Source organism: Cupressus sempervirens, chromosome 10, assembly GCF_028749045.1.
Source record: "Cupressus sempervirens isolate cs-2001-9-10 chromosome 10, ASM2874904v1, whole genome shotgun sequence".
Lineage (NCBI taxonomy): Eukaryota > Viridiplantae > Streptophyta > Pinopsida > Cupressales > Cupressaceae > Cupressus > Cupressus sempervirens.
The window spans coordinates 842,695,235-842,722,728 of NC_143127.1; the positions used below are offsets into that span (position 1 = coordinate 842,695,235).

At 34.6% G+C, this 27,494-nt stretch overlaps 1 protein-coding gene across 5 annotated transcripts; it reads right to left on the reverse strand.

Moving 5' to 3' along the window:
• On the reverse strand, positions 1-27,280 carry LOC149536615 (aspartic proteinase-like protein 1). Of its 5 annotated transcripts, none has more exons than XM_089806965.1 (10): positions 26,805-27,280; positions 23,312-23,447; positions 14,220-14,461; positions 13,838-14,065; positions 13,243-13,387; positions 13,043-13,113; positions 12,826-12,925; positions 12,628-12,685; positions 4,912-4,983; positions 4,207-4,807 (listed from the first exon to the last, which is right to left on the reverse strand). In XM_089806965.1, the coding sequence occupies exons 1-10, from the start codon at positions 27,263-27,265 to the stop codon at positions 4,545-4,547; spliced, it is 1,776 nt and encodes a 591-aa protein (XP_089663091.1). In that variant the 5' UTR covers positions 27,266-27,280; the 3' UTR covers positions 4,207-4,544. The 5 variants fall into 5 exon arrangements, 4 of the variants coding, with proteins under 4 accessions (XP_089663094.1, XP_089663091.1, XP_089663092.1 ...); XM_089806966.1 differs by having other exon boundaries at positions 13,243-13,381; positions 26,805-27,222; XR_016357953.1 differs by lacking the exons at positions 4,207-4,807; positions 4,912-4,983 and adding exons at positions 8,848-8,986; positions 9,134-9,297.
• Between the last annotated feature and the right edge of the window lie 214 nt (positions 27,281-27,494).

Consider the following 27,494-nt stretch of genomic DNA (forward strand, 5'->3'; position numbering starts at 1 on the left):
GTGATGCCCATGTGCCTAATTCTTTTCTAACAATGCTTCCACCCCTTTGGCGTGCTCCCTACAAGAGAAAATTTCACGATTAAAATATTGCCATAACAAGTTATTCATCATAAACAATCATAACGACTAACTACCTTTTCAATTCTTATGAATTCATGATAAATAACTGCCTTCCAAAAATAGCTTTAAAATATCATCATAACATTTAACTAGCATGTCATCTTCATATGAAATTATAATGATTAAGCATCTTACCATTTCACATGATTATAACAAATTTTAATTGTCAACTGACTTCAAGTGAAACCTCAAGGGCTAAATGAACATTTTAAATTGGGTCAAAATTTGGGATGTTGCAGAGGGAATAGACTATGAGGAGACATTTGCTTCATTGGCCAGATATACTTCTAAACGAGTTGTGGTCTCATTTGCAGTATAGATTGGATGGCAAATTCATCAAATGGATGTCAAGACAACATTCTTTAATGGTGAGTTGAAGGAGTATGTATACATAGAGCAACTAGAAGGCTTTATAGCACACCGCATAGAGACCCACATGTGCAAATTGAAGAAAGTCTTGTACGGACTCAAGCAAGCTCCTAAAGCGTGGTATAAGTGCATTGATACATTCTTGTAGGAAATGGGCTTTGTGAAGAGTGAAGTGGATGCCAACCTCTACTAGTTGGTGGTTGGGGATGAGGTTCTCATTCTTTTTCTTTATGTAGATGACATGTTTCTTACAAGTTCACTAGGTCTTATAGAGGATTGCAAGAGAGACCTTGTAGAAGATTTCGAGATGAAGGATTTGAGACTTATGCGCTACTTTCTAGGCATGGAGGTGTGGCAGACAGATGGAGAGATTTTCCTTAATCAAGGAAAATATTGCATTGAAATCTTGAAGAGATTTAGGAAGGAGGATTGTGAAGTCATGTATACACCCATTATCACAAACTAGAGGAAGGTAGATACATCTAGGGAAAGGATGTAGATCCCATTTTATATAGGCAGTTGATTGGTTCTCTTATGCATTTGGTCAATACTAGGCCGATATAGCATTTGTGGTACCAAAGAGTGCATTGGACAACAGCTAATGCACATAATGTGTTACTTACGTGGTATAGTTGAGTATGGGATCAGATATGTTCAATGTGAAGGAATCAAATTGATAGGCTATGCTGACGTAGATTGGGCAGGCAGTACAACAGACAAGAGGAGCACTTTAGGGTGTCGTTTCAATTTGGGATCAGGAGTTGTCTCTTGGTTCAACAGGAAGCAGAAGTCCATGGCTCTGAATTTAGCAAAAGCGGAATACATAGCAGCTAGCATGGCGACATGTGAAGCTATATTGCTTTGAAAGTTGTTAGTGGTCTTATTTGGTTAGAAGGTTGAGACTGCTATGATACACTGCGACAATCAGAGTTGCATCAAGTTGTCCAAGAATCCAGTGTTTCGTAATAGGTCTAAACATATAGACAACATATATCAATTCATCAAAAATTATGTATAAGAAAGGGTTGTTCAACTACAATACATACCTACAAAAGAGTAGGTAGCAAACATTCTAACCAAGGCATTGGGGAAGACAAAATTCATCTTCTTCATAGATAAGGTGTCATGCAAAATAGCTTCCTCACTAAGAGGGGGTGTGTGTTTGGTTGACTTGGATAGTTTTTCGTCCATATGTGATTATTTAGTAAATAATTATTTTACTCATTAATTAATTAGAGTAGGGACAATTATTAGTCAGATAATTGACTGATTTTAGAAGCAACTAGAAACCAAATTTATTATTGGTTGTTGGGTTGTTTTAATCTCAACCGTTGATTGAGAATCAATTTCAACCATTGGTTTTGCATTCCAACAAGAGTGCTATATAAGGGGATCAAGGGGCATTTGAAGAAACAAGTTGGAGAAGCATTTACAGTGTTAGCAAATAGTCTTAAGTGTTAAGAAGGGCATAGTGATAACATTGGAGATAGCAGTGGGGAATCAACGAGAGAAATTGGGAAGCTGTCGAAGTTCTGCCAATAAGAGGCAAGAAATTGTGTATCTGTTGATTTGTCGAAGTTTAATATAATTCCTCATCTGTAGAACTTGTTTTCTCTTTGGATCCATTTGGTTTGTGGAATTTAAAAAGCCAGGATTTCTACAAACCTTGGTTTAGCCAAATCAAGGTTTTGCAAATCTTCATTCTGATTTTTTGGATTTTTCTTAAACCGTTTGTTTCACTCGGAAGATGCATGTGAAGACACATTTTTATGTGTAAACTTGAAGTTGAAGGCAAATTTCAAAAAGCAGTCCAATCTATTGTTTTACAATCCTTAAAAAACATAACTAGGTTTTGATTTTCAATTCCTACTTGCTAGTAGGAAGTTGGAAAACCTAGTTTTGAAGCAAAATTGAAAGTCTGATATGCTAATTCTATTTTGCCAATTTTGAAACAAATACAAAAAATTTCAAATCCAAATTTTGAAAAAGCCAAATACTGTACTGTCATCTTCTAGGAACCAAACGGACCCTTAGGACTCGTTTAGTAGTTGGAATTAGAATAGAATGGGCATTCGAAATTCTAAAATATTTCTAATCCATTGTTTGGGTCTGCACAATCAGAATTGGAATTGGAAAAAAGTAGAATCTGATATCCCCATTTGACCCCCAAAACAAAAATTTAAAATTCTTCAAAATATTTATTATTTAGAATCCACGGTTTAAATCTCATTTTAAATCCCACTTTTTCAAAATGAAGATTTCAAATAAAATGAAATTTAATTGAATTTTACATCCACTATTGCTAGTAAGAAACAATTCTTCGTGACCGGATGAAGCATAAATTCTTATCAATAGCAAAGATCTTTCAATACATATTATATTATCGAAAGCAGAGAAGATCTTTCAAACCATTTCTCACACAATAAAACCCAAAGAGGGAAGGGCAAAGAGGACAGAGTCTTTCAAAATGCAACCCAAAACAGCTTCATAACATCACTTGCATCGAAGGTAAATTTGGTATGTGGGTTCTCACGGTGGCGCCATTGTCATATATGATAAATGCACAGATGGATGTATTGAGTTTTGCCCAAATAGAGTGTAATGCCCCGTAATGTCCATTATACCCGACAACTATGTAAAGACTGATACCACCATAATAGACTCTGGAGTAGACATGTCGATGTTGTTAGCTGCTAGCTCTCTCTCTTCAAGATGGGATCTTGCATTCTTGGGTCGTGAGATAAGGGTGAAAGTGTGGAAGTTGCCCAATTTTTAATGTGGAGTCCATCCACGCTCACGAGGATGCGGTGAATGGCATTTGTTGTGCGAGGAAGGAAGTTTCTTCATCGCCTCTATCGATGACATCGTTCAGGTGTGGAGTGATCATCATCATTATCAAAGCAAACATGGCAGACACGTATATGAAAAAATAATAGTTTTCTTTAAAGATTCAAATGTTGTGGATATGGAATGTTGAGTATGTTGAGTTTCAACCAAATAGGTTCCGAGTATTGAATTCAAAATATGAAATATTTTTGGGTTTCCAACAAACAATCCCAAACTAAATTCTCAAAACTATAATCTAGATTCTAAGTTTCAGAGTCCCAAATCTAATATTCTAAACGCCAATTCTCAAATCATACACTAGCAACCAAACAGACCCTTAAGAGTTTTCCCAATGACGATTTGTCCAAAAATAGTGTCATTGAATTGCTTTTTTATTTCCATATTTTTTATTAGTGAAGTTGCATTTGTATTGTTTTTGAATATAGATGTGAGTTAATTTTTGGCAATTAAATAACCTTTTAAAGTGGGAGATTAATAATTCATACCGAATAATCTTTTAAGTAGGAGATTAATAATTCATACTGCATGATGAGTTCATTATTAGAATAAATGACACAAAATATAGGTGTAAGATGTTTATATATATATATACACACAATCTCATTATAATGCTTTCTACCATTTCGTATGTTTTGATCAAGTAAAAACAGGTTTTCAAAGGACCTGAAACCTTTTACAAAAGACAAGAAAGATATAACAATGAAGATCTTAAAACAACTATGGAAAACCACTCGAGAAACAAGAGGGACACACCAAAATTCCCAACAAGAGGGCAAACAGCCCAAGAAGCCAGGGGAGACCATCAAGATTTACATTTTGATCCAGTCTTTTGAGAACGTAAAGACATGAAATGAAGGGAAAAAAATCAGATCAAGCAAACTATATGTAGTTTAATTTCAAACATTTCAGATCATGTACAAAAATTTCAAGCTGTTACAGATGCACACCTGCATCACTGGTAAAATAGATTGCAAGAGGCGCTAAAAAGCAAAATTTCAATAATTCTGACAAATTTGCTCTTATAGAAAGGAAGGCTATTAATTATAGTATACAAGGTAAATGAACAAAAACTATCTGTAGTCCCAATAAGCCACTTTTTAGCTCAGCAATGTAGAGGCTTACTGAAAATCACGGTAGTACATAAGCGCTGTAAAACATAAATATGTGCAAAACATCCTAAAAGCACAGATAGGAATATAAGAAAAAATCTACTTGCTCCATGTACTTGTGCGCCCTGGCCCCAACAGCAAAATTGTAACTACGGCAGAAGTGAATAGTACAGATGTTATAAAATTTGATTTTGTCTGCGCACAATCAGAATTATGTATACTAGGAGTTCTCCCTGCTATGGCAGGAGATACTGCTCGTGGTGAGGAATTCTGCTGTTGCTGTAAAGGTGATGGAGTTTTCAGTTCATTCTGAGGTGAAGGAGTAGGAGCCACATTCCCCTGATATTCATCCAACTGATAGCCTACTCCAACAAGCAACACAACTCAGAGATCAAAAGACTAAATACAGAATAAGAGCAACGACAGAAAAAAGATAAATGTAACTACTTCGCTTGAAAATACTAACAATCAGATGGAGACCAGCCCAGCCTCAAATTATCGCGATCAAAGACTAACCGGTAACCAGTCATAAAGTTCTCTGCAAAACATTTTCCAAATCAATAACAAAAATCTATGCGGGCATTAAAGTCCACTGCAACATTCATCAATTGTACATAAAAACATACCCAGGGTCCAAACTAAGAAATCCTCACAATTTACAAGCTAATGGAAAATGGTGAGTCGAGTATCAAATTTTGTTTCTGGATTGGATTGTGTATGTTTTTTTAGCATCAATGATTCAGATCACACTCCATGATCCATCATCCAGATGAGAGAGAAGGATAGTGAAAATCTGATGATGGATTACAGAGTGTGGTTCCAAACATTCATGCTCAAAAAAGCATACACCATTGAATCCAGAAACAAAATCTGATATAAGAAATGGATTGTGGAAATCTGATATTATTCCATCATCAGGATGAGAGAGAAGGATAGTGGAAATCTGATGATGGATTACCCAGTGTCATTCCAAACATCCATGCTAAAAAAAAATACACCATTGAATCCAGAAACAAAATTTGATATAAGAAATGGATTGTGGAAATCTGATAATAAGTCTCCAAGAGTCAAAAGCAACTACATGATTGTAAATATTTTCCTGTCATTTTATAGTTTAGAAAAAGTATCCAACCCAAAAAGTGACACTAAGATTCACCGTGTTTGATATTTGAAAGAATGAATGGACCAAGAACAAGTAGCACTGCCATATATCTCACAACCTGTACAGATGCCTAGCAAGAATAAACAAAACTGCATCCATACAAGAAAACAACTATGTGTATTCTTGTATAGTTTGTTTAACAGAAACAATACCCCAAAACCTTGACAGCTTTCCTTTCCTACTTAGTGTGATCCTTCAAACAATCACAGCCTCTGCAGGATTACCTTTCTCACACATGCATTAACACATAGACAGCCTCTGATATGTAATAACAAACAAATATCCTGCAGAAGAGAAGAAATGAAAACAAATTTTCTGACTCTTAGGTGACTACACGCATGTCACACATTCAACACAAAACTAATTGCAGACAATTTGTTCTATTTTGCATTTTGCATTTGCCCGAAACAAGGGTTGAGTTTCTGTATATATCATTTGAGATGTTAATTCAAATTGTATTAAAAGTGAAAATAAGAAAACATCGGAGAATGTTTTGGCCATGAATTTGAATTGCTTAAAAACAAAAAATTCGTTATAAACAGAGAAAACATGCTTCAAACAAATAAAAAAGGAGTGAAAAAACTGTAATCCATTATGAGACGCAACAGAATGCATATTCCTCAAGCTATGGTCTGAGGAAGAAGCTGTAAGAATGGGAGGCTCTCCAGGCTGAACAAGTTATATTCCAGCTCCCAGTGGCACAGCTATTTGAAATAAAACCGAAGCAAAACAAAAACCCATTTGATAGTATCTTATGATCACAGATATATAATATTGATGAACCAATTTTTTCACTGCACTAAACACATTTTCCTGCGACATTTGAAGCGCCTATAATTAACAGTTCAGTGACAAAAAAAAACAGAATGAATTAGCAAGATATTACTTATATTACCTACAAAACCTTGTAGTCGATTCATTCAAGAAACAACATTCACTACACCTCATGAAGGATTTAATAATTCATACATTAACTGAATATGCTGGAGACACCTCATTCTTGATATATTTGAGTTGCTTATTTTTTCTTGTAGACTTCCCAAGATTAGCATTGGGGAGCTAATTTTTTGCCATGAATCCAAAGAAAACCAATTTACAAACGCAACATATAACTGTCAAAAGGGCAATAAAAATGTTTCAGTAGTCCTAGGTATCACATCGGCTTTATTAGTGTACTTAGAGAGTGCTTTGTTCGTTAACAAAACAAAAAAAACTCCCAAAACATATAATTAATTTTCTTATAAATACAAACAATAGCGAGAAAATAGTAAAGCCAACAATAATGAGGAGTACAGACTTAACTAACATATACAAAAAGATGGGCGAAACTCTCTTTTCTGATAAAGCACCCAGGAGAAGTTAATTACTGGAAATCCAGTGTATAAGTTTCATTAACCAAAACAGACTTATTTGAATAAGTTGGTCATGGAACAAGAACCAGTCTGCATGAATGAAAAAGAAGCAAACACGCTTGCCATCACAAAAGTGTATAAATCTCTACAGTTTTGCCACTGTCAATCTTCCTGTGTTAGTTATGACAATTGGAAATTGACAAAGAATGAGTTAGCCCGTTTTTCGTTCTCTTCCTCACAAAAAAAATGACTCCAGATACCTCATAGATCCGAGTTTTTCCCATGGGAGAATGTATAGATAGATGAACATGAATGTTTTAACTACACATGCATAATATCCTTCTTATTAGAAAAGCATAATTTGCAGTAACGACATTAACAGTATTTAAGTAATATTGTAATATTTAGTGTGATTGTCATGCAAGTAACTTTCTCTTACGTTGTTCAGTCAGTTTTTAGTGTCCTTTTGTTCTTTAAATTGTTTAGTCAGTTTTTCTAAATTTCTACTGTCTTTAGTTCTGAATCGTTTCTGTTATGGAAAGATCTTATTGTAGTTGCTTATAAAGGAGTATTCCTCTCAATTGAGTATCTCAATCAATTATCATTTATCATTTCATGGTATTAGAAGTTGGTTTTTGGTAAAATTTTCCAATAAAATTTGTGGTTTAATTACCTAACATTTTCAAGGAAATTTATAGAAGATTTTAGCCAATATTTTCCCAAACAAATATTGCGGATTTTTCTTTGGACGGATTTTTCAATAGAATCAAATTTATAAATTTTTTCTGAACATTTCGCGAGGAAATTTTCAGAGGATTTTTTGCTCGATTTTTTAATAAAATTAAGGGCTTTCAGTTTCTGGTGATTTTTTTAACGGAAGTCATGCTTTCTGCAGATTTTTTACGCCTTTTTCCAATTAAAAGATGATTGTGTTAATAACTACGAGGCTTTCAGTTTTTGGTGATTTTTTTAACGTTAGTCATGCTTTCTGCAGATTTTTTACGCCTTTTCCAACAAAAAGATGATTGTTTTAATATCTACAAGAGTTCACTGTTCTTGTGACCAAAGGGTTTGCATTTTTATATTCGTGATAGGTTATCACTTTCCCACTAAATATCGCTTTGAGAATAATGGGATCTGATCCTATCACCCTATATTAACAGATGACATCGTGAGGATGTAGGTTAAGACTTCAGGATCTCTGGTATTGTTCTAGACCTCTTTCTGTATATCGTTGGAGAGTTGTATCCCGTAAGAAATGCCCAAATGAAAGTGTATAGCACCAAGTGAGATTACAGTTATACATCCGTTGGCATCTTGCCAATATGTATGGCCAATATATAAAGTATGATAAAATGTAGAAACGCTCTGTAGATGTCAAACATTTCAAATTTTCAACCAATCGGTTAACAGTAAGGATGCCCCCCAGCTAATTGTCTTAACTACTGAAAGCACAGCTACACAGAAACTCACAAATTCACCCACGGTTCACATCTCCATGAAGACATTAAATGAAAGTGAAACCAAACAAGATACCATAATATAATGAATCAACCAATTGCAACACCCATATATCCTTGTGAAATCCACTTAAGCTGAGAAGTCTGAAAAAATATAAGTATATCTCACTCAAACATGGCATACAACTTGGTCCAAGCCTCTTGGCCTTTCAGCAGCAATAAACTGGCATACCACCTCACAGACCTCAAGATTCCCTCGGATTTACACCACAACTAGAAAAGCCACTAGGAACTCAGAAACGTGCATAAAATGCTACTCTGAATGCCCCAATTGCTCTCCTTGATGCTCAATTCAACCATGAATTATAAAGTCTTAGGGAGCCCTTGAAAGCCAAAGAGGAGAGAAAATAAAGAGAACTGAAACTAGAATGTCTCTAGACATTTTTACAAGCTGGGGTGAGACTTCTGCGTCAAGCAGAAAGAAAGTTTTGAAACTGCTCCCGCATTTCCAGAACTGCCATTGGATCTTGTGCAACTGCCCCTGTTGGCTTTTTTTGCTCTCCACAACTTCCAGAGGCCAGGAGTTCCGTACACACAAAAAAACCATTTTATTTACATTAATTCTTCAATAGAAAACCAGATATCTAAAAATATTACTCAGGTATTGATGCCACTGAAAAAAATTTGGACCTGTAACACAAGTCAACACTTTACCATGTCGTGAAATTGTATACTTTTTCAAATCACACCTCCCCCATAATGAAGAAGACTCAATGGATGAGAGGGTAGAAGAACCCTCTAAACTGATGACAAATGTCATAGCTTGCACCACAATACAAAAGCCAACCAAAATTCAGCACATCTCCTCCTCCAAATGTCTGGGAAATGCAATGAAAATTTACTTTAAAGTTTAATATGGCGTAACTTATTCAACCTTGGTTCTCTTCATTAATACAATTCAAGTGTAAACTTTTCAAAATTAGCTTTCTTCTTTAATACAATTCATGTTTTACCTTCAACCTTTGTTTTCTTGATTAATACATTTCAAGTGCAAACTTTTCAAAATTAACTTTCTTCTTAAATACAATTCATGTGCTACCACTCATAGGGCCATCAAAATTTAGTATATAATGTTCTTGCTAAGAAAAGGACACAGCATGAGAAGCATACATTATGTGTTACCAGTAACTTCTCCTATAGAGGACCACCTTCAGTCATACAAGGGCTGCAAAATACAACTCAACAAATGTTTACAGGAACATCTACTACAGTTTCATCCATATTCCTGGAACTCGGTAATTTTTTATTTATGCTTACCAACTAGCATCTGTGTCCCTTCTTTGACTCAACATAAATCATAGGGCATAGACCATTGAAAAGTCCTCATTCTAAGTTTACCTACCAAATTTTGAACAATCAAATTAGCTTGTTAGTATGAACCAATCAATCTTAAGATCACTGACATGTATCTTAATGTTAAATAGTTCTTTACTATCCATCAAACCAACTTTCTTGGTAGAGCAAGAAAGTTAAGCATCAACTTAGAAGTGCAATTAATTACATTTATCTCTTTATGATTTTCAAGAGAGAGGATATCCACTTCCTTTTATAGTGTTTCTTATGTAAGTTATTTTCTAAATGAAGCTTCCAACAAGATACTTTCTAATGACCATTCTCACCACAGTGGTCACAATTTGCAGAATTTTTCCTAGCACTAGTGTTATGCGCCTTTGTATCCATAGGCTTTTCATTGGTTTCATTTCATTAAACTTAATGAGATAGTGCCAATATCTATCTCAAGACAATAAGCATGCAACATGCTTCACCAATGTCCACCATTTTGGAAAGCAACACAGGCCTATGAAAATGGTTATGAGGACCCTCTGTGTATTTCATTACTTCTTAACCTTACTTGAATAGCCCATCTGTGAAATCCACTAATGTATTTTTGTACTTTTTTATCCCTTATTCATTTCAAAACCTGTTGTGACATACTCTTTTCCTCTGTGTCGGACGTTAGATGAGATTCCTTCCTAATTAATTGCTTAAAATGTTCCCAGGAATTTATAGGAGTTTGTTGTAGAGCCATTGAATAGGATTATACAAGAGACTCTCAAACCACTACAAATCATGTTTTGCCAAATTTAGTCTACCAAATGATATATTTTGATCCAATGTAAAATATAAGCGCATTCTGAAATATACCTATGTAATCCAGTTGTCAAATTTTTCCTCATCCACATCTTCAAATGGTACATATCTCAATCCTGTCCAACAACATGCATAGAGGCTTGGTTGGAAGAATCTTCTCCACTTTTGGTGTTCTCTTCCTCATTGGAATCCATTGTCTTTGTCCAATCTCTCCCACAGGATTTTAAGTCTCTTCACGGTCCCCATGGACTGGGATAACCTTGCAATGGCGTTTTCCATCATGGAGAACCATGCTTCGACATCTACATAATTTTCTTATCCTTATGTGCTTCTCAACTTGTAGAATTTAGTTCGTTGCAACCACTTGATCCTGTTGTGGGCATGAACCTTCAAATGACTACACATACAATGTAACATCAACACACCAAAAGTCCACATACACTACAGTCAAAAATTGATCCATAATGGAGTTGTTGACTTCAATATTCTTGTCCATGTTACTGGATTCTTCTAATAAGGCCACTGTCATTGTGCTAAATGGAGCACATACAGGAACAGGCCCAAGTCCCAGGCAGATATACATGGTACCCAAGAGGGTCATGACCTACATGTACCCAGTGCTAGACTCAAGTGCACTCATGCTAAATTTAAAATAACTAATCTGAAATTGCATAAAGGGCACAACCTTTACAATAAATTTTTTGCGTACCATACCAACAGCTTTTGGATGATAAGACAGTGAACCTACAGCCAGACATCATAGTAGCAGCAGCCATCCATTTTTCTCTCTAGCATCTTATCATGAGCATGATTACAACTCTTGCATGACGATTGCTTGAACAAGTTCTCAAATATCTAATTGGAGGCATTGACAACTCAATTTTCAAACATTTGTCATCATACAAACAGCACCAACGCTTCATGGCACACGAAGTAATTTTTAAAGCCTAATGTTTCAAGTTATTAAAAAAGTGGATTTAGTTTATTTTTTGAGCATTTATGTGTCTTGTGTCCCTCTGTGTATGTATTGGGCATCTTCAACGAATCACTGATGCAAACCAAGTTCATTTAGCTACAAGGCATGTTGGAGGTTTTGAAAGTTGTTCTTCAGCAGGTTAATTGTAAATTCCTCCTCCAAGAGCCTCAAGTGAATCTCAAGAGTGTTGTTATAGTCAGCATTAGTTGAATAGTCAGCATTTTCTTATTTCTCTTACGTATGTTATACTATGTTTCTATAAATTAGCAATTATTCTGTTAATAATAAGTCATGACTAAATGCTATAAAATTGGTAAGTGATACGCTAACCTGGTTAATCCCATAGTCCGTCATAGAAAAATCTGACTCACTCTAAAATCAGCAACCATGATTCCGTGAATCATACCATATCTATTTTTATTTACTATTTTTGCACAAGTTATTTCATTTATGCATCTACATGAAATTCTAACTGTACATAAAAGGTTGTACATTTTATTCTTTTTGGCACTGCACTGCCAAAATTTGATCTAATCTATCACATAAACGTGTCCTTTTGTTACATTATGTCAATACAAAAAATTTGAGATTCTCTCAATTCATGTACCCCTCATTGGGATGGAATATCTGTCCAGCTTTGAAACAAGAAGCTAAATTATCTAAACCAAAGATTAAGAAAAGGAGAGTGGACTAAAATATTCTTCACAATGGAAAAATTTAACAAATCCATTGCTTCTAACCATTTTGTTGACCTGCGGTCTATTTAAAGAGCAGGAATGATGTTAATCACAAACCAATAAACACATCAAATTGAAAGCATACAAGCAACATCAAATGCATTGAAGAAAATACAAATACAAACAATCCAAACAAAACTTGGACAATAGCGTGCATTAGAGGAATAATCCCAACTATTAACAAAGAAATTTAGTACAAAGATCATAGGTAATAGAAGAAAACACAAGCACAAACAATTCTAAAAAACTTTGGACAATAGCTTGCATTCCAAAAATAATCCTTACAGTTCCAAAAATAAATAGTACTACAAAGTAATAGAACATTATAGAAGTAGAGCACTCACGCGCAACTATTGCATATTCACTCTCCTGCACTGCCAAGCAAAATCCTTCAAATGTGCCCTGAAATGACAAAAAATCATTACATGGTCTAAAACAAGGTTCATATTTGATCATGAAAGTAAAGGGCTTAAACTTGATTTGCTCTAGTCCATACGCAGAATACAAATAAATAAAACCTAGAGAGAAGCCATTCAACTTACATTATCTGAGAACAAATTCACTACAGGATTATAGATAGAAAAGTTGCTTCCACCTTTGAAAACAAATGAGACACTGGGAATCTCAGGTGAGTCCGAAGACCTGCACTCACCAATAAGCATAGAATGGCTCTAGAAGAATTAAATCTGTGAAATACTGCAAAATCTCACAACAAGATCTATTGTAACCACAGATGCCCACAAAAGACAATTAACTTACCTTACTCTGTAGCAATAATCCCAAGGAACATTTTCAAAAAAATGTTTTGGATAATCCACCTGCTCATCAAACTAAAAGAAACAATTGAAACACAGGTTATTGGCAGGTGTTAAGCTTCATATACAAGCTCTTTAATTTCGGCCTACGTTAGACTATAATAATTTTAATTAATAATTCAAGCTAAACACCAAAACCCTTACCTCTTCAGTAAGCTGTTTATATGCATTGCTGGGCAGATATGTGAATGAAGTTCCGCTATCAATCAAGACTTTGAAACCTGAAATTTTCAGAGCTTTTGAACCAACATGAATTCCTTCTACTCCAACAAAGTATCCTGATCTGAAACTAGTGAAATGTTGGAGTTAGCACCATAAATAGTTTACAATTGAAGACCAAAATAACTCTTAAATTTTATGTTTAGCACCAAAAATCCGAAGCACGCTTCTAAAGTAAACCCAAAACAATATTAGATTATGCATCAGCAAGCCATATGATTCAGGAAATCTACTAATAGGCAACAGATCTGGATCAATATTAGCATCCTCTATTGCCTTACAAGCAACAGCATTTACCCAAACAGCAGGGATGAATATACCCAGCAACATGGTTAATCTGCAGTTTATTACTTTTCTATCCTTTGAAATTAGGTATTCTTCAGAAACATAACTCAGATTGAAACAAACAATTTTTAAGTGTTTTCTCAATTTAAAACTTCAATTTTATATCGCATACTTATATCAGTCATACTTTTAATTATCTCCACTTGTCAAATACTCATGGCACACAGTAAATTACCCCGATCCATTATTAATTAAGAAAGGTGTGAACTGCTGGTTTGAAGCTCCTTTATCCCCAAAGAAAATTCTTCCTGAATCATCCAATTGAAAACACATTGAAAATGAATTTCGCACCAATCCTGCTTTTGCTAGCAAACTTGGAACTGAGATATCAGATAGCCCTAAACCCAAAAGACCATCTGGAGCCCCACCAATCAGAAAGCCACCAGTCTGTATTCGGCCACAGCTGTCCAAAAACAAAATACAGCATACAGTTAATATACGGGATATTATAAGTTATAAATATTGTTCATGTCTGATCAATTTCAGTAATACAAATAATAATTTTAGAATTTATTAAAAGGTATTGAGATTTTCATAGTAAAACTCAAAAGACTTACCCAATTACAACTGTTGTTTTAACTGACTGACCAGATGCAAGCTCACTTCCAGAGGCCAAATATAAGACATCCTCCACTAATGATCCAGAACTGTTTGTGTTATCAGATAGATATGACATAGAATAAGGGCATGCCTCTCTCTTTGTTTTGCAGTTGTGACCTAGCTCGCATAAGCTGCTGCTACAAGATAAATGTTTGCTGGTGCTAGAATTTTCCGGTCTGTACATGCTCAGATCTTTATCCTGCATAATCAAATGCCCCAAACACCAGAGAGTTCCTGCCAATCAATCATCGGTGATAAGTGCCAAACCTGTTATAAAAGTTTGTCACATTAATTTAAAGAAATATTGCTTTATAGTTATCAAGAAGTTTGTCCATTTTTAAAGGTTTGACAGTCATGCCCCATTTCCCTTATGAAAATATACTCTAGCAAATTTAGTATTCATCGAGTCTTATACTGCAGAATGGAAATTTAAATGTATTACACAAAAAACTGTGAATATAGACCGAACCAGTAGATGATGTTTTCTACCTACACGGAAATCAATATAAAGCAAAGCAACACAAAGAAGGGGTCATTAAAAAGTAAAAACCCATCTGGTTGGGCTTTGAACCAAATTAGATTTATTTACAACAAAATATATCAAACTACCCTTTGCTTATCCATCATGGTTTTGTTCTATCCCATTTGTATATGATATGCAGTTTACAGATAATGCAGAGCCTATTTTTAAAAAGTTGGACTTACCCACCATTCTCTCAATTTTACTTCAAGGAACAGAACCCATACATCATTAACTAAATTAACAGCTCTGATCCATCTATAGCTAGTAAAATGCCTACAAACCATTATGTAATCGACAGGTCATAAAACCACAAATGCATTGCACCACTCCCATCCACCATATATATTACTGACTTTTGCTGGAACCCTGGCCATGGCCAAAACTAAACCTGTCCGGACTGTATTCTGACTCTGGTCTGGGTCCAGCCTGACTCCTGTCCCAGGCCTCTCAATTTGTCATAGTTACATGTTAGCATATCTGGGTAAAGAAATAACCAAGCCAAATCCAGAGGCCCAGTGCAAATGCAGTGAGAATATGTGTGAAACCCAACCTCGATAAATTTTGACTATATATATATATATATATATATATATATATATATATATATATATATATATATATATATATATATATATATATATATATATATATATTTCCAAATTTAACCATTGGATTTCTCCCCATTTTGGATATATTGTTGAGAGGCAACTTTCCCAAATTCTCCCATAGAGATTGGCAAAAATTTATCATATGTAAATTTATTAATCTCTGAGTACAAGCCTATCAAAATAGACCAGCAACCTCAAGTTATCATATTGAACTTGAACCTTGAACCACATAGTTCAAGTTCAAAGGTACAAATCCAAATTATGGTTCAAAAGTTCAAGTTCAAGGTTCAACAGTTCAAAGAATCAGATGGTCTAACAATCTAGAATTGTTCTTCAGAGTTCAGGTCAGCAAGTTGTCATATTGAACTTGAACCTCGAACCACATAGTTCAAGTTCAATATATATATATATATATATATATATATATATATATTCTTTATTTAATTTCCATAGATTCTTCTAATTTTCTACGAAATTTGAAATTTACAGATAATCTAAATCTCAAATCATAATATTTGCAATAATAATATTAATTTTCATACTTTCTAGTGATTAATAAATTTATTAATTTATTTAGATTATTTTAATATGGTCATTATCTTGAAGAAATTCTGGTCCTGACATCAAATATTGTTTTTCCTCGCCCTCCTGAGTTGGCCCTTCTCAGGTTTGCTCTGAAATCGCTATAAAAGAAGGCTGCCTCTCTTCATTTGGGGCATCTCATCTACATGCAAGCTGTCCATGCTCAAGCTCTCAAATTGAATTCAAGGAGTTCTCTCGACAAGCAATTAAGCAAGTGCATTCAAGGAGTTCCAAGCAAGCAAGGCATTCAAGTTGTTCCATCCAACATTGAGGCATATTGCAAGCATCCACACACATGAGGTCTTGGCTTACATGATTTCCTATTTGTTTTTATGTTGATTTAAGGCTATTACATCAACATATTTGATTGCATATCAAACACAATTGCATCTAGATTGTTATGATATTCTCTGTTGATAGATTTACTTCTACTACATGTTAGTATTCCTTCATTTACTTTTGTTTCGACTGAAGGTTGATTCCTCAATTGGGGTTTGACCAAGGCAGGTGCAAGTGCAGATGTACAGGTTTACAAAGTAACAAATGCAGATATCAGAACTAAGGTTTTCGTTCTCAATTGAGTTTCAGATTTTGTGCAGTGCAGGTCAGGGAAGACCTTGATCTTGACCCTATTCATCCTTGACCAGGGAAGTTGTCCCTGACCCTTCAGGTCGCCCCTATCCTGAGGCCCTCAAATTTTCAGGTCAGTAGATACCAATTCTCAGGTCCTAGATCCAGAGTTCCAGTTTTTGAGGTCGCCCCTATCCTGAGGCCCTCAAATTTTCAGGTCAGTAGATACCAATTCTCAGGTCCTAGATCCAGAGTTCCAGTTTTTGACAGATCCTAATTACAGTTCTTCAAATCCAAGTTGAGTCCCTATCCTGAGGTCCTCAAAATTTTAGGACCAGTAGACACCAGTTCTCAAGTCCCAGATCCAGAACAGTTCCACTTTTTGACAGATCCTGATTGAAGTTTTTCAGGTCCAAGTTGATCTCCCTAATTGGCCTTCAAGGTGTGTTTTGTGCTTCATTTGTCATTTCATATCATTCATCTTTATGTCTTAGATCTAATTAGTATATGTGCTTAGCTTTCATACATGCTCTTTCATCATTTATATCTCATTTGGTTAATTTACTTCTACTTAATAATCACTTAATCAAATCAACAAAACGCATAACAAATAAAGGGAAAGAACGTCCTATCAAAAGAGATCATTCGCATACATCCTTGAAATGGGTTGTATTCAGCATTGGCACCCCTACATCCATTTGGGTAGTGTTAATCAACTTTAGGTCCATTTGAGGCTTATACTTTAAGGTCCCTTTTTCGCTTTCACTAATATGACATTTAAAAATTAGGGGTAGTCAACATAAACACCTTAGTTACTTATCTCACAAATTAAATGCTTCTAATTTTTATGTTACAATATGTAAATGTTATTCATTATTGTAATGACCTTGGCATCAACACTGCAAAAAAGTATGCTTAGATTTGCATGAGTTCTTTGCTAATGCCAAATTTCCTCCTTATCAACACAAATCTCCGCAGCATGTTACATTTCCCTCACCGTGATAGACCTTACCATATCACCAATGCAAAGGACTACAATTCTCAAACTTGGTGACTTCCAATCCTTTGTCAACCTTAAATTTCTCTCACCTTGTTTATGGAAATATAAGTGATTTGGATGTGTTTTGGCATCTTACAATCTATGAGATCTAATAAGACTCCTTCAATAAAGAGAAAAAAATGCCACCAAGCAACCAAACAGAGCCTCTCTTTGCCTTCTAAAGTATTGCCTTCTTGAGCTGTCTACAAGCCCTTACAATTTGTCTCCCCTTATACATCAATTTTAAGGGTCCAATATCTTGTTATAAATCATCCTCTTTGCAAATTTTAAAAGCTCATATAGGAAGGGCCTTTAGGATTCTTGCTTTTGTGCAAGGTGATGATGAAAAGAGTCATGCACATAAAGGTTTGTGTAAGTCCCCTATTTATAAAATACTAGTAAGAGACCCACTAGATTTTCAAGAAAGGACATCCAAAAAGGATTAAGGGTCCTCATGGTCAATCTACTTGACGTATGTGTGTTTAAGTTTTTCCTTGCATGCTAAGAGCATAAATTAATGTCAACATAAATTATCTACCATATAAGCTTTGACAAGGAGTTGAGAGCCATCTACTCAAATAATGCAATAAAGAAGTTCACAACTATGATAAACCCATTGACATCCCTTCAATCTACTCATAAATAGCTCCCTCAAATTGTTTATTCATAAGTAGAACAAATGACCACCTCTATAACACCAATAAACAACACCTTGGTGAACAATGAAGCGACATCAAAGCTAGCAAATAATTCATCACTCGCCACTAATTGGTTTTTGAGATCTGAAATGAAGTGAAAGTTCCTCACTAGGAACTTTAAATCATCAACTGATAAGAAGCAAGATGGAATGTGGTGTTCTCATTGGAGTCTACAATTGCCTTTAAAAGACCACCATATTTATAGACTTGTAACAATACATCAATTTGAACCTATTCATTGCTAATAGTTCACTTTGATAGTAAAAAAATATGTTTCTTGCTATTTCATCTTTCCAAGGCATATTCTCTTGAAATGTTACAAGTTGTTCACTTGGCATGCCTAGAAGTCAACTGCACAACCTCCCTAATCTCTTCCGCTCATTATTATTCTCTAATACTTCTGTGTTTTCTATGCACGAATTTTGATGTGGAATTTGATACTCCAAGGTCTTTGATTCTTCACCTTGCTCTATCCATAGCCTAACTCACTGAAAGACACAACAATCTGCAAAATGTCCCCATTATACCCTATTAATCCTGGATCGATAAGCCAACTGATTGTTTCATTAACCAATTGTTAACCCAATTTTCAATGAACTTTTAGCATTAAAAGTACATAGAAATCATATTAAAATCCCTAAAATGGCAAAAGAAACATAAAAGGCATTGCAAAGCCTACAAAAACTCACAAAATTGACAAGTTGCTTAGAAATAGGATTCATTAAAGGATAGAAGCAAAGTCAATAGAAATGGTGTGAAAATAAATTGCTATTTTTTCCCTTTAATTTTCTTTCTAACCTCTGCAAAATCCTAAACAAAAGAGTAGGAGGCGCAATGGCAATCATCAACCAAATTTGAAAGGTCCTCCTCAATCATCCTAAATTGTGGTAGGCATGTAAGATAGTGTCGAAGCAGGTCATGAATTTTCTCTAGATCACACTTTCAATATGGCCTAAGCTCTCTACACACCATGCTTGATGAATCTTGATGCGATCAATTATATAATTAATATTATACATTTATTTAGCCAATAGGCTATTTGTGGGAACTTTGTTCCCAAAATTTGAAATTTTGGCAAAAAAGTGGTAAGTTGTCAGTTGGTCAGAAAAGTTGTGAGTTGATCTTAAAATTTGTCAATTTGGCCGAAAAATTATAAATCCTTTCCGTTAATTATTTACCGATCAGTTTTTATCTCACTCCACTTTTAACTCTTGTTTTGATATTTATTAATTGTTATCTCCACTTAACTATTATTTTTCTTTTTCTATTTATTACTTGGTATCTCCACATTAGCTCATGTTGTGATCTCTATTTATTTAACTTTTGATTTTTAAAATTGATTTAGATTTTAGTTTTTAAATTACTTTAATTTATTTTTTATAGTAGTTCAATTTTTTTTAAATATTGTTTTTTAATTTCTATGATTTATTTAGTCAATAAAATATTTGTTAGAGACACTGCTATTTTTTCATTTTTTTTTTATTTCTCTTATTAATTTTTCACAATAAATTTTTTGATGGGGTTTTTTTAAATGATTTTTTTTTTCATATTTGATAAATTAAATTTAAATAAATAATATTTATTAATCTATTTATAAGATGTTAGTAGATATTATGTTATTTAAATTGAAAATTATTAATAATCAAATTTATTCACATAAGATTATATTTTAAATCTCCACTTTTAACTATAGTTTTTCTTTTCCTAATTACTTGTGATCTCCACTAGCTCATGTTGTTATCTATATTTTGATTTAGGTTTTAGTTTTTAAATTTTTTAAATTTTTTTATTATTTTATTTTTTTCTTTAAATATTATTTTTTAGTTTCTATAATTTATTTAGTCAATAGAATATATGTTAGATACGTCATTATTATTTTATATTTTTTTTGTATTTCTCTTATTAATTTTTCATAATAGATTTTTTGGAGTTTTTTTAAATACTTTTTTCATAAATAAATTGATTTCAAATAAATAATATTTATTAATCTATTTAAAAGATTTTAATAAATATTATGTTATTTAAATTAAAAATTATTAATAATCTAATTTGTTCGCATAAGATTATATTTAAAAAATTAATTTTATTATTGATCACCTATCGACTTTCATTGCAAGCACAAAAGCGTGCAACTGCTAGTTTTGAAATTTTAAGTATTGTGCACTATTATAAATGGCCCTATAATAAGCAACAGAAACCTATAGTTTATAATTAATATTATAAAATAGTTTTAAAGTTTAAATTAATAGTTTTTTTTATTGGTAACGGCCAAAGCCTAGATTAATTATTGTTATTTATTGTAATTAATTATTTGTATGTGTTAAGTGAATTCAAACCCCCAAGACCTCCCACATGAGAGGCTCACAAGTTACCGTTGTGTTGTAGGCTCTTCCCTAATGTATATTAATAGTTATATAATAAATTATAAATTATAAATTATGTAAAACTTATAATGGATATATTTATATTTAATATATAATTAATATATTTAAATTTTAATGTGTATAAATGCTATTTAAATTATAATTAATATATTTAATTTTATCTATAACACAAGTCTCCCCCTAAAACAGTAGTTGTCAAAACTAGGGGAAAACACCCAGTAACCAACTCCTAAATCGTAAGTCGAATTTTGCCAATTTCTTCGATGTATATCTGTAGGTGAGTGAAATGCTTAAAGCTAAGGTTTCAACTTTTGTTTATTCACAAATCTCTTTGCAGGGATCCTAGAGTGCAAAGTGGTCCAAAAGTGTCATTTCGAAACACTTACTCATACCCGTTATGTTCATGCACCAATAGTCACTCACTCAAAAATGTCAGTACTTGTGGCTAAATTTCTTAGTAGTGGTGCACAAATGGGTAATCACCAATCAAAAAAGCTAAAAAATGATTGACTATTAGTACATGCGTTTTCATTTTTGGGCTATTTTAAAAGTAATAATTGGGTGGTATCTATGACAAAAGTCATAACGGTTATTGGACCCCTATCAATAATTGGGTTTTTTCCCCTAGTGGCATGGTAATCGTTTACTTCAACTAAATAAAAAATGCCTTTTGGCGAATTGAACCCCATATAAAGAACTTACCAATTGCCATTATGAAATATAAAGCATTGTATTTGTGGAATATGATTTGATAGGTTTTCTCTAGTATTGAACTACACCCACATAACTCCTTGCCTCAATCACAATGAAAGTATCGGATCACTTCAAAATGGTTTTGCTCTTAATTAACTTCACTTTTGATAAATTTCTAACAGTAGCAGCTAGCTAGATTGTTGTCTGGTAAATTTTGATCCCAGATAGTTCATAGACTTGGCTAATATTTGATCTTAGACAACTATTTGGTGACTGCAGCTAGTTCATAGACTTGGCTAATATTTGATCTTAGACAACTATTTGGTGACTGCCCTCTTTAAAAGTCTGATAAGTTTTGATTTCAGTTACTTGATAGTCTAAGCTAATATTTAATATCAGGCTTACGCAGCTATTTAGAGACTACCGCTTACAAAGACTGAAAAAGTCTTGGATCACTTCAAAATGGTTTTGTTTTTAATAAATTTCACTTTTGATAAATTTCTAACAGTAGTTACATTGTTGTCTTGTAAACTTGATCCCAGATACTACATAGACTTGGCTAATATTTGATCTGAGACAACTATTTGGTGACTGCCCTCTTTGAAGGTCTGATAAGTTTTGATCTCAGTTACTTCATAGACTAAGCTAATATTTAATATGAGACTTAGGTGGCTGTTTAGGGACTGCCCTTACAAAGTTAACTGGATATTTGCCTATGAAATTAGCAATATGAATATAAATGAAAAAGTCATCTATTTTCTACCATTCAATTTGATCTCAAGTCCTTGATATAGACTTGGCTGACATTTGATCTCACACTAAGGCAACCATTTGGTGACTACCCCCTTAAAAAGTTATCTGAATATTTGCTTTTGCAATCAGTTAGTCAAGAGAATAATTTGCCTATTCTACAATTCTATGGAGAAAAAAGACAAATTCTATTTTCTACAATTCACGAGTTGCATTCTATTTTATTTGCTCTCTGTATTTCTATGCTATAGAAACGCCATTAAGATTTTACAAAAAAATAGTTTTTGTCTCTTTTACTACATTTCTTTAAAAATCTGATTTTTTCCCTGACTTCCAAAAAAAACCCTTTACTTTTGCTTTGCCAATTAATTCCCTAAGCAGTTTTTACTCCTATGGCTGAACTAGTTTACACTCTCTAGAAACTGGTTTACACTCTCTAGAATGCTTCTTGACTGATGTCAAATAAAAACTTGGCCGATATTTGATTTCACACTTAAGGCAACTATTTGGTGACTTTACACCTTAAAAAGTTAGATGAATATTTGCTTATGCAATCAATTTTTCAACTAACTACCTGGTGACTTCCCTCTTAAAAGTTTAGGAAAATATTTGCCTACGCAATTAAAATATGAAAAAAAAAGACGAAATCAAATTTCTACAATTTATGAGTTACAATCAATTTTATTTGCTGTGTGTATCTCTATGCTATGGAAACACCCTTATGTTTTTAAAAAAAAAAAACTAGTTTACACTCCTATGGCCCAACTAGTTTACACTCTCTAGAATGTTTCTTGACTGATCTCAAATAAAAACAAACCAGAAATTCTTGAGGGTTGCACCGAATGGATAATAAAATAATCTTCAGAAGCTATGGGTGCAGAGGTGTAAGACCTCAGGTATAAAACAAAGATCCAACTTGTGGGTAACAAGTTGATACAACAGCACATGAGAATTTAATTTAATTAGCATGGCTTGAAATGAACCAGTGATAGGCCTATCTTAAATATAATCACAAATAGATAACTATAGAAAAAACAACAGTTGTTATGGTTAAGATACAATTAACATATGTACAATCCCAGAAAAGAAATATTTGCACAAGCAAAAATTGTGTTATTTGAGACATTATAACTACAGACATAACCAGCATTGTTGAGTGACCTGATTGAAATATGCAATACAAGTGCTCTTTAATAACATACCAGCCCGTAACTGGAGGCAGAGCTTGGAGCACACTGAATGCAATCACAAGGAACCCAAAAGAGGTCACTACCAGTATCAAGAGCGACCAAAAATGATACATTTGGTGTCCCTATATCAACCCATGTGTAATGCAGCCTGCAACAAAAAGAATGCAAGCAATCATATATCAACACATATGAATTGAAGTAAAACTCATTTAAAAAATAAACCAAGAGTAGAATTGTTATAAAATGTTCTATCCTCGGTAGAGTATCAAATCCTCATGAACACACTTAGCTCAAGCTAAATAACTCTCCAATTAATCATATGGTATGTTCTATGTTCAACAATAGCATTCAATTAAAAACCAAACATTTTTGAAATTCATCGTTTTCAGATCCTTAGCACCAAAAAATACATTGCAAAACAAAGTCAAGGTCACTCATTGTCCTCTCCTTTATTTGCCTAGAGGCCTGTGCATTTAATGGGTAAAATTCAAAAGGATCCCATAATCTTATGAAACTAAATTAAACAATGCTTTACTACCACTCACCGTTATTGCTTGTGCCACTAAATTGTGTACTGTTCTAGTATTCTTGCCTACCATTACATAGGTGTCCTCTCCCTCCCTCATGTACCAGGTTTGACCTTGGATTTTGCTATGCTGAACTTTGCTCATGGACTGAACAATAGCAAGCCACCACAATTAAGCTTGGTGGACACTAGGCATCATAATTTTCATAAACCAAAATGGCCTTGTTCAAGCACCTCGTGGCCTATTTTGCCTATATGTCTATCTGTAAATCTATATCACAAGGTAAAAATTCCAACCTTAATAACCTGCATGTACTTTTATGCTAAGCAGGTTGTGCTGTTTTCCAGAGAGGATAGTTATGTTGTCAGAAAAAAAGTCATATGTTCACAATTTATTTCCTGCTTTTCTGAAAAGCTCTGTCATATCTAATCCCCATTATATCACCTGCACATGCAACCATGATAGAACTTGGAAGACAGGCGTAAAATTACAACCAACCAGCTTAGCAGGCATAACCTCAAGCTATGCAACAAAATCAAACAATCCAAATTACATGGACTTTTAAAATCGTGCTAGGCTAAGCTGCGAAGACAATAGGAAACTGATCTGTAGCTTAAATAACTTGAACTAAAAGATTGCATTTCTGGTCATTTGACAACTCCTCTAACTAAATTTTATCTCTCCGCATAATAAAACCCAAAAAGTGCTTGAATCTTTTGTAACAATACAAATGAGACAAGTATCTCAATAATCATGCAAGCGTTGACCATACAATGCGACACCCATATCGCAAGTTTCAAATCTATCATTAACTCAAGATGACTGCAAAGTCAATGGGCTCTTGGTCTAATAGTGAATTTGAATGGCTCACAAAGAGCCCACCAAGGATCAAGTCTTGCTGAGTGCAAGGCTCCGACATCATAAGCGATGAGACCGGGATTGTGCCCCAGGTGATTTTGACGGCGTGGATGCCCCTCAGTCCTTGGCTCTAAGCCAAATAGGTTTCAGACACGAGTGGGCCCGTATCGGGTTCCTAAAAAGTCTATGTGGTGGCCTTAACTGGTTGGTAGCTCGCAGGCTTTGTGCCTCGCTGGGTTGCCTCCCAGGTCTGAACCCTCCATCAAAAAAAACAGATGACCGTAAAAGCAGCCTATCAACATTAGAAAATATGGCTGACGGAGATCTTCGCAAGCTTAACAATAAAGAACCTTCCATAAGCTCCACGAAGCAATTGAAAGTGATAATCGCTGCCAGGAATTGGATTATTCAACCTCAAAAACAACGTCATTAAGACAAATCTGCTGGCTGATAAAAAAAAACATCTTCTCAACATTTTTTTTTTTTTTTTTTTAAAATCAAGGGCTAATTTACAAGTCTGCAATGCAATGGTAATCTTGGTGTGCTCGTAACTTTGACAAACAGGTAGAAATCAGCCTAACAGCAATAGATCAAAAGTTTGGTGAGGTAGCTTAATAGGTGTCGCCCATATGGATTTGACGCAATAAACGTGGCCCAAGTCTTATCCCGCTAGAATGTAGCCTCCCCGACGATGTTGACGAAATGCACTATTTAAGTTTCCCATTTCATACCATTCGATTTGTCAAATTATTGGGTGCTGCACTTATATACGATACGCATGTTAATACCATGGGCAACATCATATTACATGTCAATGATACCATGTGCTTGCCATTTCTGCCCTCAAAGTTTTGAGGTTATTTTTTCCAAGTAGAGCTTGATTGCATTTATTCTCGTTATTTGTTGCCAGTGAACGGTCTATAAATGGCTTTCAAGTAATTGAAAGCTTAACATTTGTCTCATTATGTTTCTACTTAATTATATTTTTATTATCAACACTTTCAGGGGGCAGAAAATGACAGCCTCGCCCAAGATTTACTATGCAGAAATTTCAAAAAAAAAATCCAAGCCCGTTGGATCTACTGCGTTCCCTTTACACGAGATTGTTCCAAACTTCAGCCTCTGCTGCTTGCAAAACAGCATTAATACTTTGTACAAACAGTGGAGCAACATACTATTCTTCAAAGGGAACTAGTGTCTATATATGATAAACAGAAAATAAAATACAGGTGAAGAAAAACTACAGACAGAGTCCTCAATAGCATCGGCGCAGTTTTGGATCTGGGTCCCCTAAGGAATAAAACAACCAAAAGTCCCGCCTAACATTTCCTTCTTAATGAATAGGCATGATACATTTTCCTCTTCACTAGATACCTTTACCGATCGGACCTTCCAACGTTAGAACCGGAAAATTAGGGATGTGGCTGCATTTTATCAACACGCATCTGTCTATTCAAGTCTCACTGTGCGTCCATATTCACACTAAGAAGTTCGCCTCGCTATTGAAGTTGCACAGAACACGGCCACGAAGCATTAACAGATTTTAGTAGTGAATCTAACGCCATTGACAACATTTTCCTGTTTGGCTAAATACAAGCGTACACTTCACCATCTGCCGAAGTATTCTTATTAATCAGGTGGTCAGTGCATAAAATCAAAAGATATCTAGTCTGATATTACATTTATCTGCCCAATCTGTCCATTTCAAAGCATTTTCTTAAAACGTGAGAATTCCAACTCGCCAGTAAGAGCAAACGCAAAAGCCATGGGACCAAAGAAGGACTAAAAGCATACAGAACAACAATAGATCCAAATGGAAAGAGCGCAAAGGTTTCAAAGCTCTAGAAGCAAGATTTCAGAACCGTCACTCCAGCATATCTACTGTCACGGACACAAGCAACAATGCACTCAACAGAAAAAACAAACAGCAGACTTCCATCACGAGAAACTCAAGTACTTCAAAGCTCAAGAAGCAAACAGTTTAAGCTCCATCATTGCAGATAAAATCCACAGGGACGAACCAATAAAATGAGGGACCACAAAAGAAAACAACAATTTAAACCAATAGATCAAAATGCAAGGGTTTTCATGGTTATCAAACTGAAAGCTTGAGCACTTACCATCCAAAGGTCTCGCCATACTGTACGGTCTCGTTACCCTGCGAGAAATAGAGGGACTGGTACTCTGTAATAAGCTCCCGCCGCTGGCTCAACCGCTGCACATCGTGCTGGCTGAGAGCCGCATAGTAACTGGCGCTTCCCTTCCTGGGCCAAGCCATGGGCGAAGTCCCTCGCTTCTGAGTCCATATAACTCTGGCCTCCTCTGAAAATTTGTGTAACATCTTCATAGAATACACGCCTGAAGAACCTTGGCACGTTTCCATCAAGAACAGCATATACACAGAAACCATGGCAGTAACCTCACAGAGGCTCCATATTCGTTCCTTCGTCATGGAGATAACGTGATTCGTTCTTGCGACCTCAGGGCTCATTTTTGTAGAGCCAGAGCATGACACCATGGCTCTATCCATCATAAAGTAAAAGTACCGAAAGAGCTTTCGTATATTTATATGTCCAGGCATGATATTTGAGATGACATGGCACGCAGTCCACGTGTCGACGAGTCTGCAAGTCTCTAATTTTGAAGAGTTTTATTTTTTTTAATTCCGAAATGAAAATGTACGGTGCCTGCCTGAGTGCCAGGTGTACCTAATCATTACTACTTTTTTTTTGGCAGAGTAACGTGCCATGGATATATGCGCAGGAATGATCCATTACCACCGTCAAATTTGACGACCATTTGAATTTAGT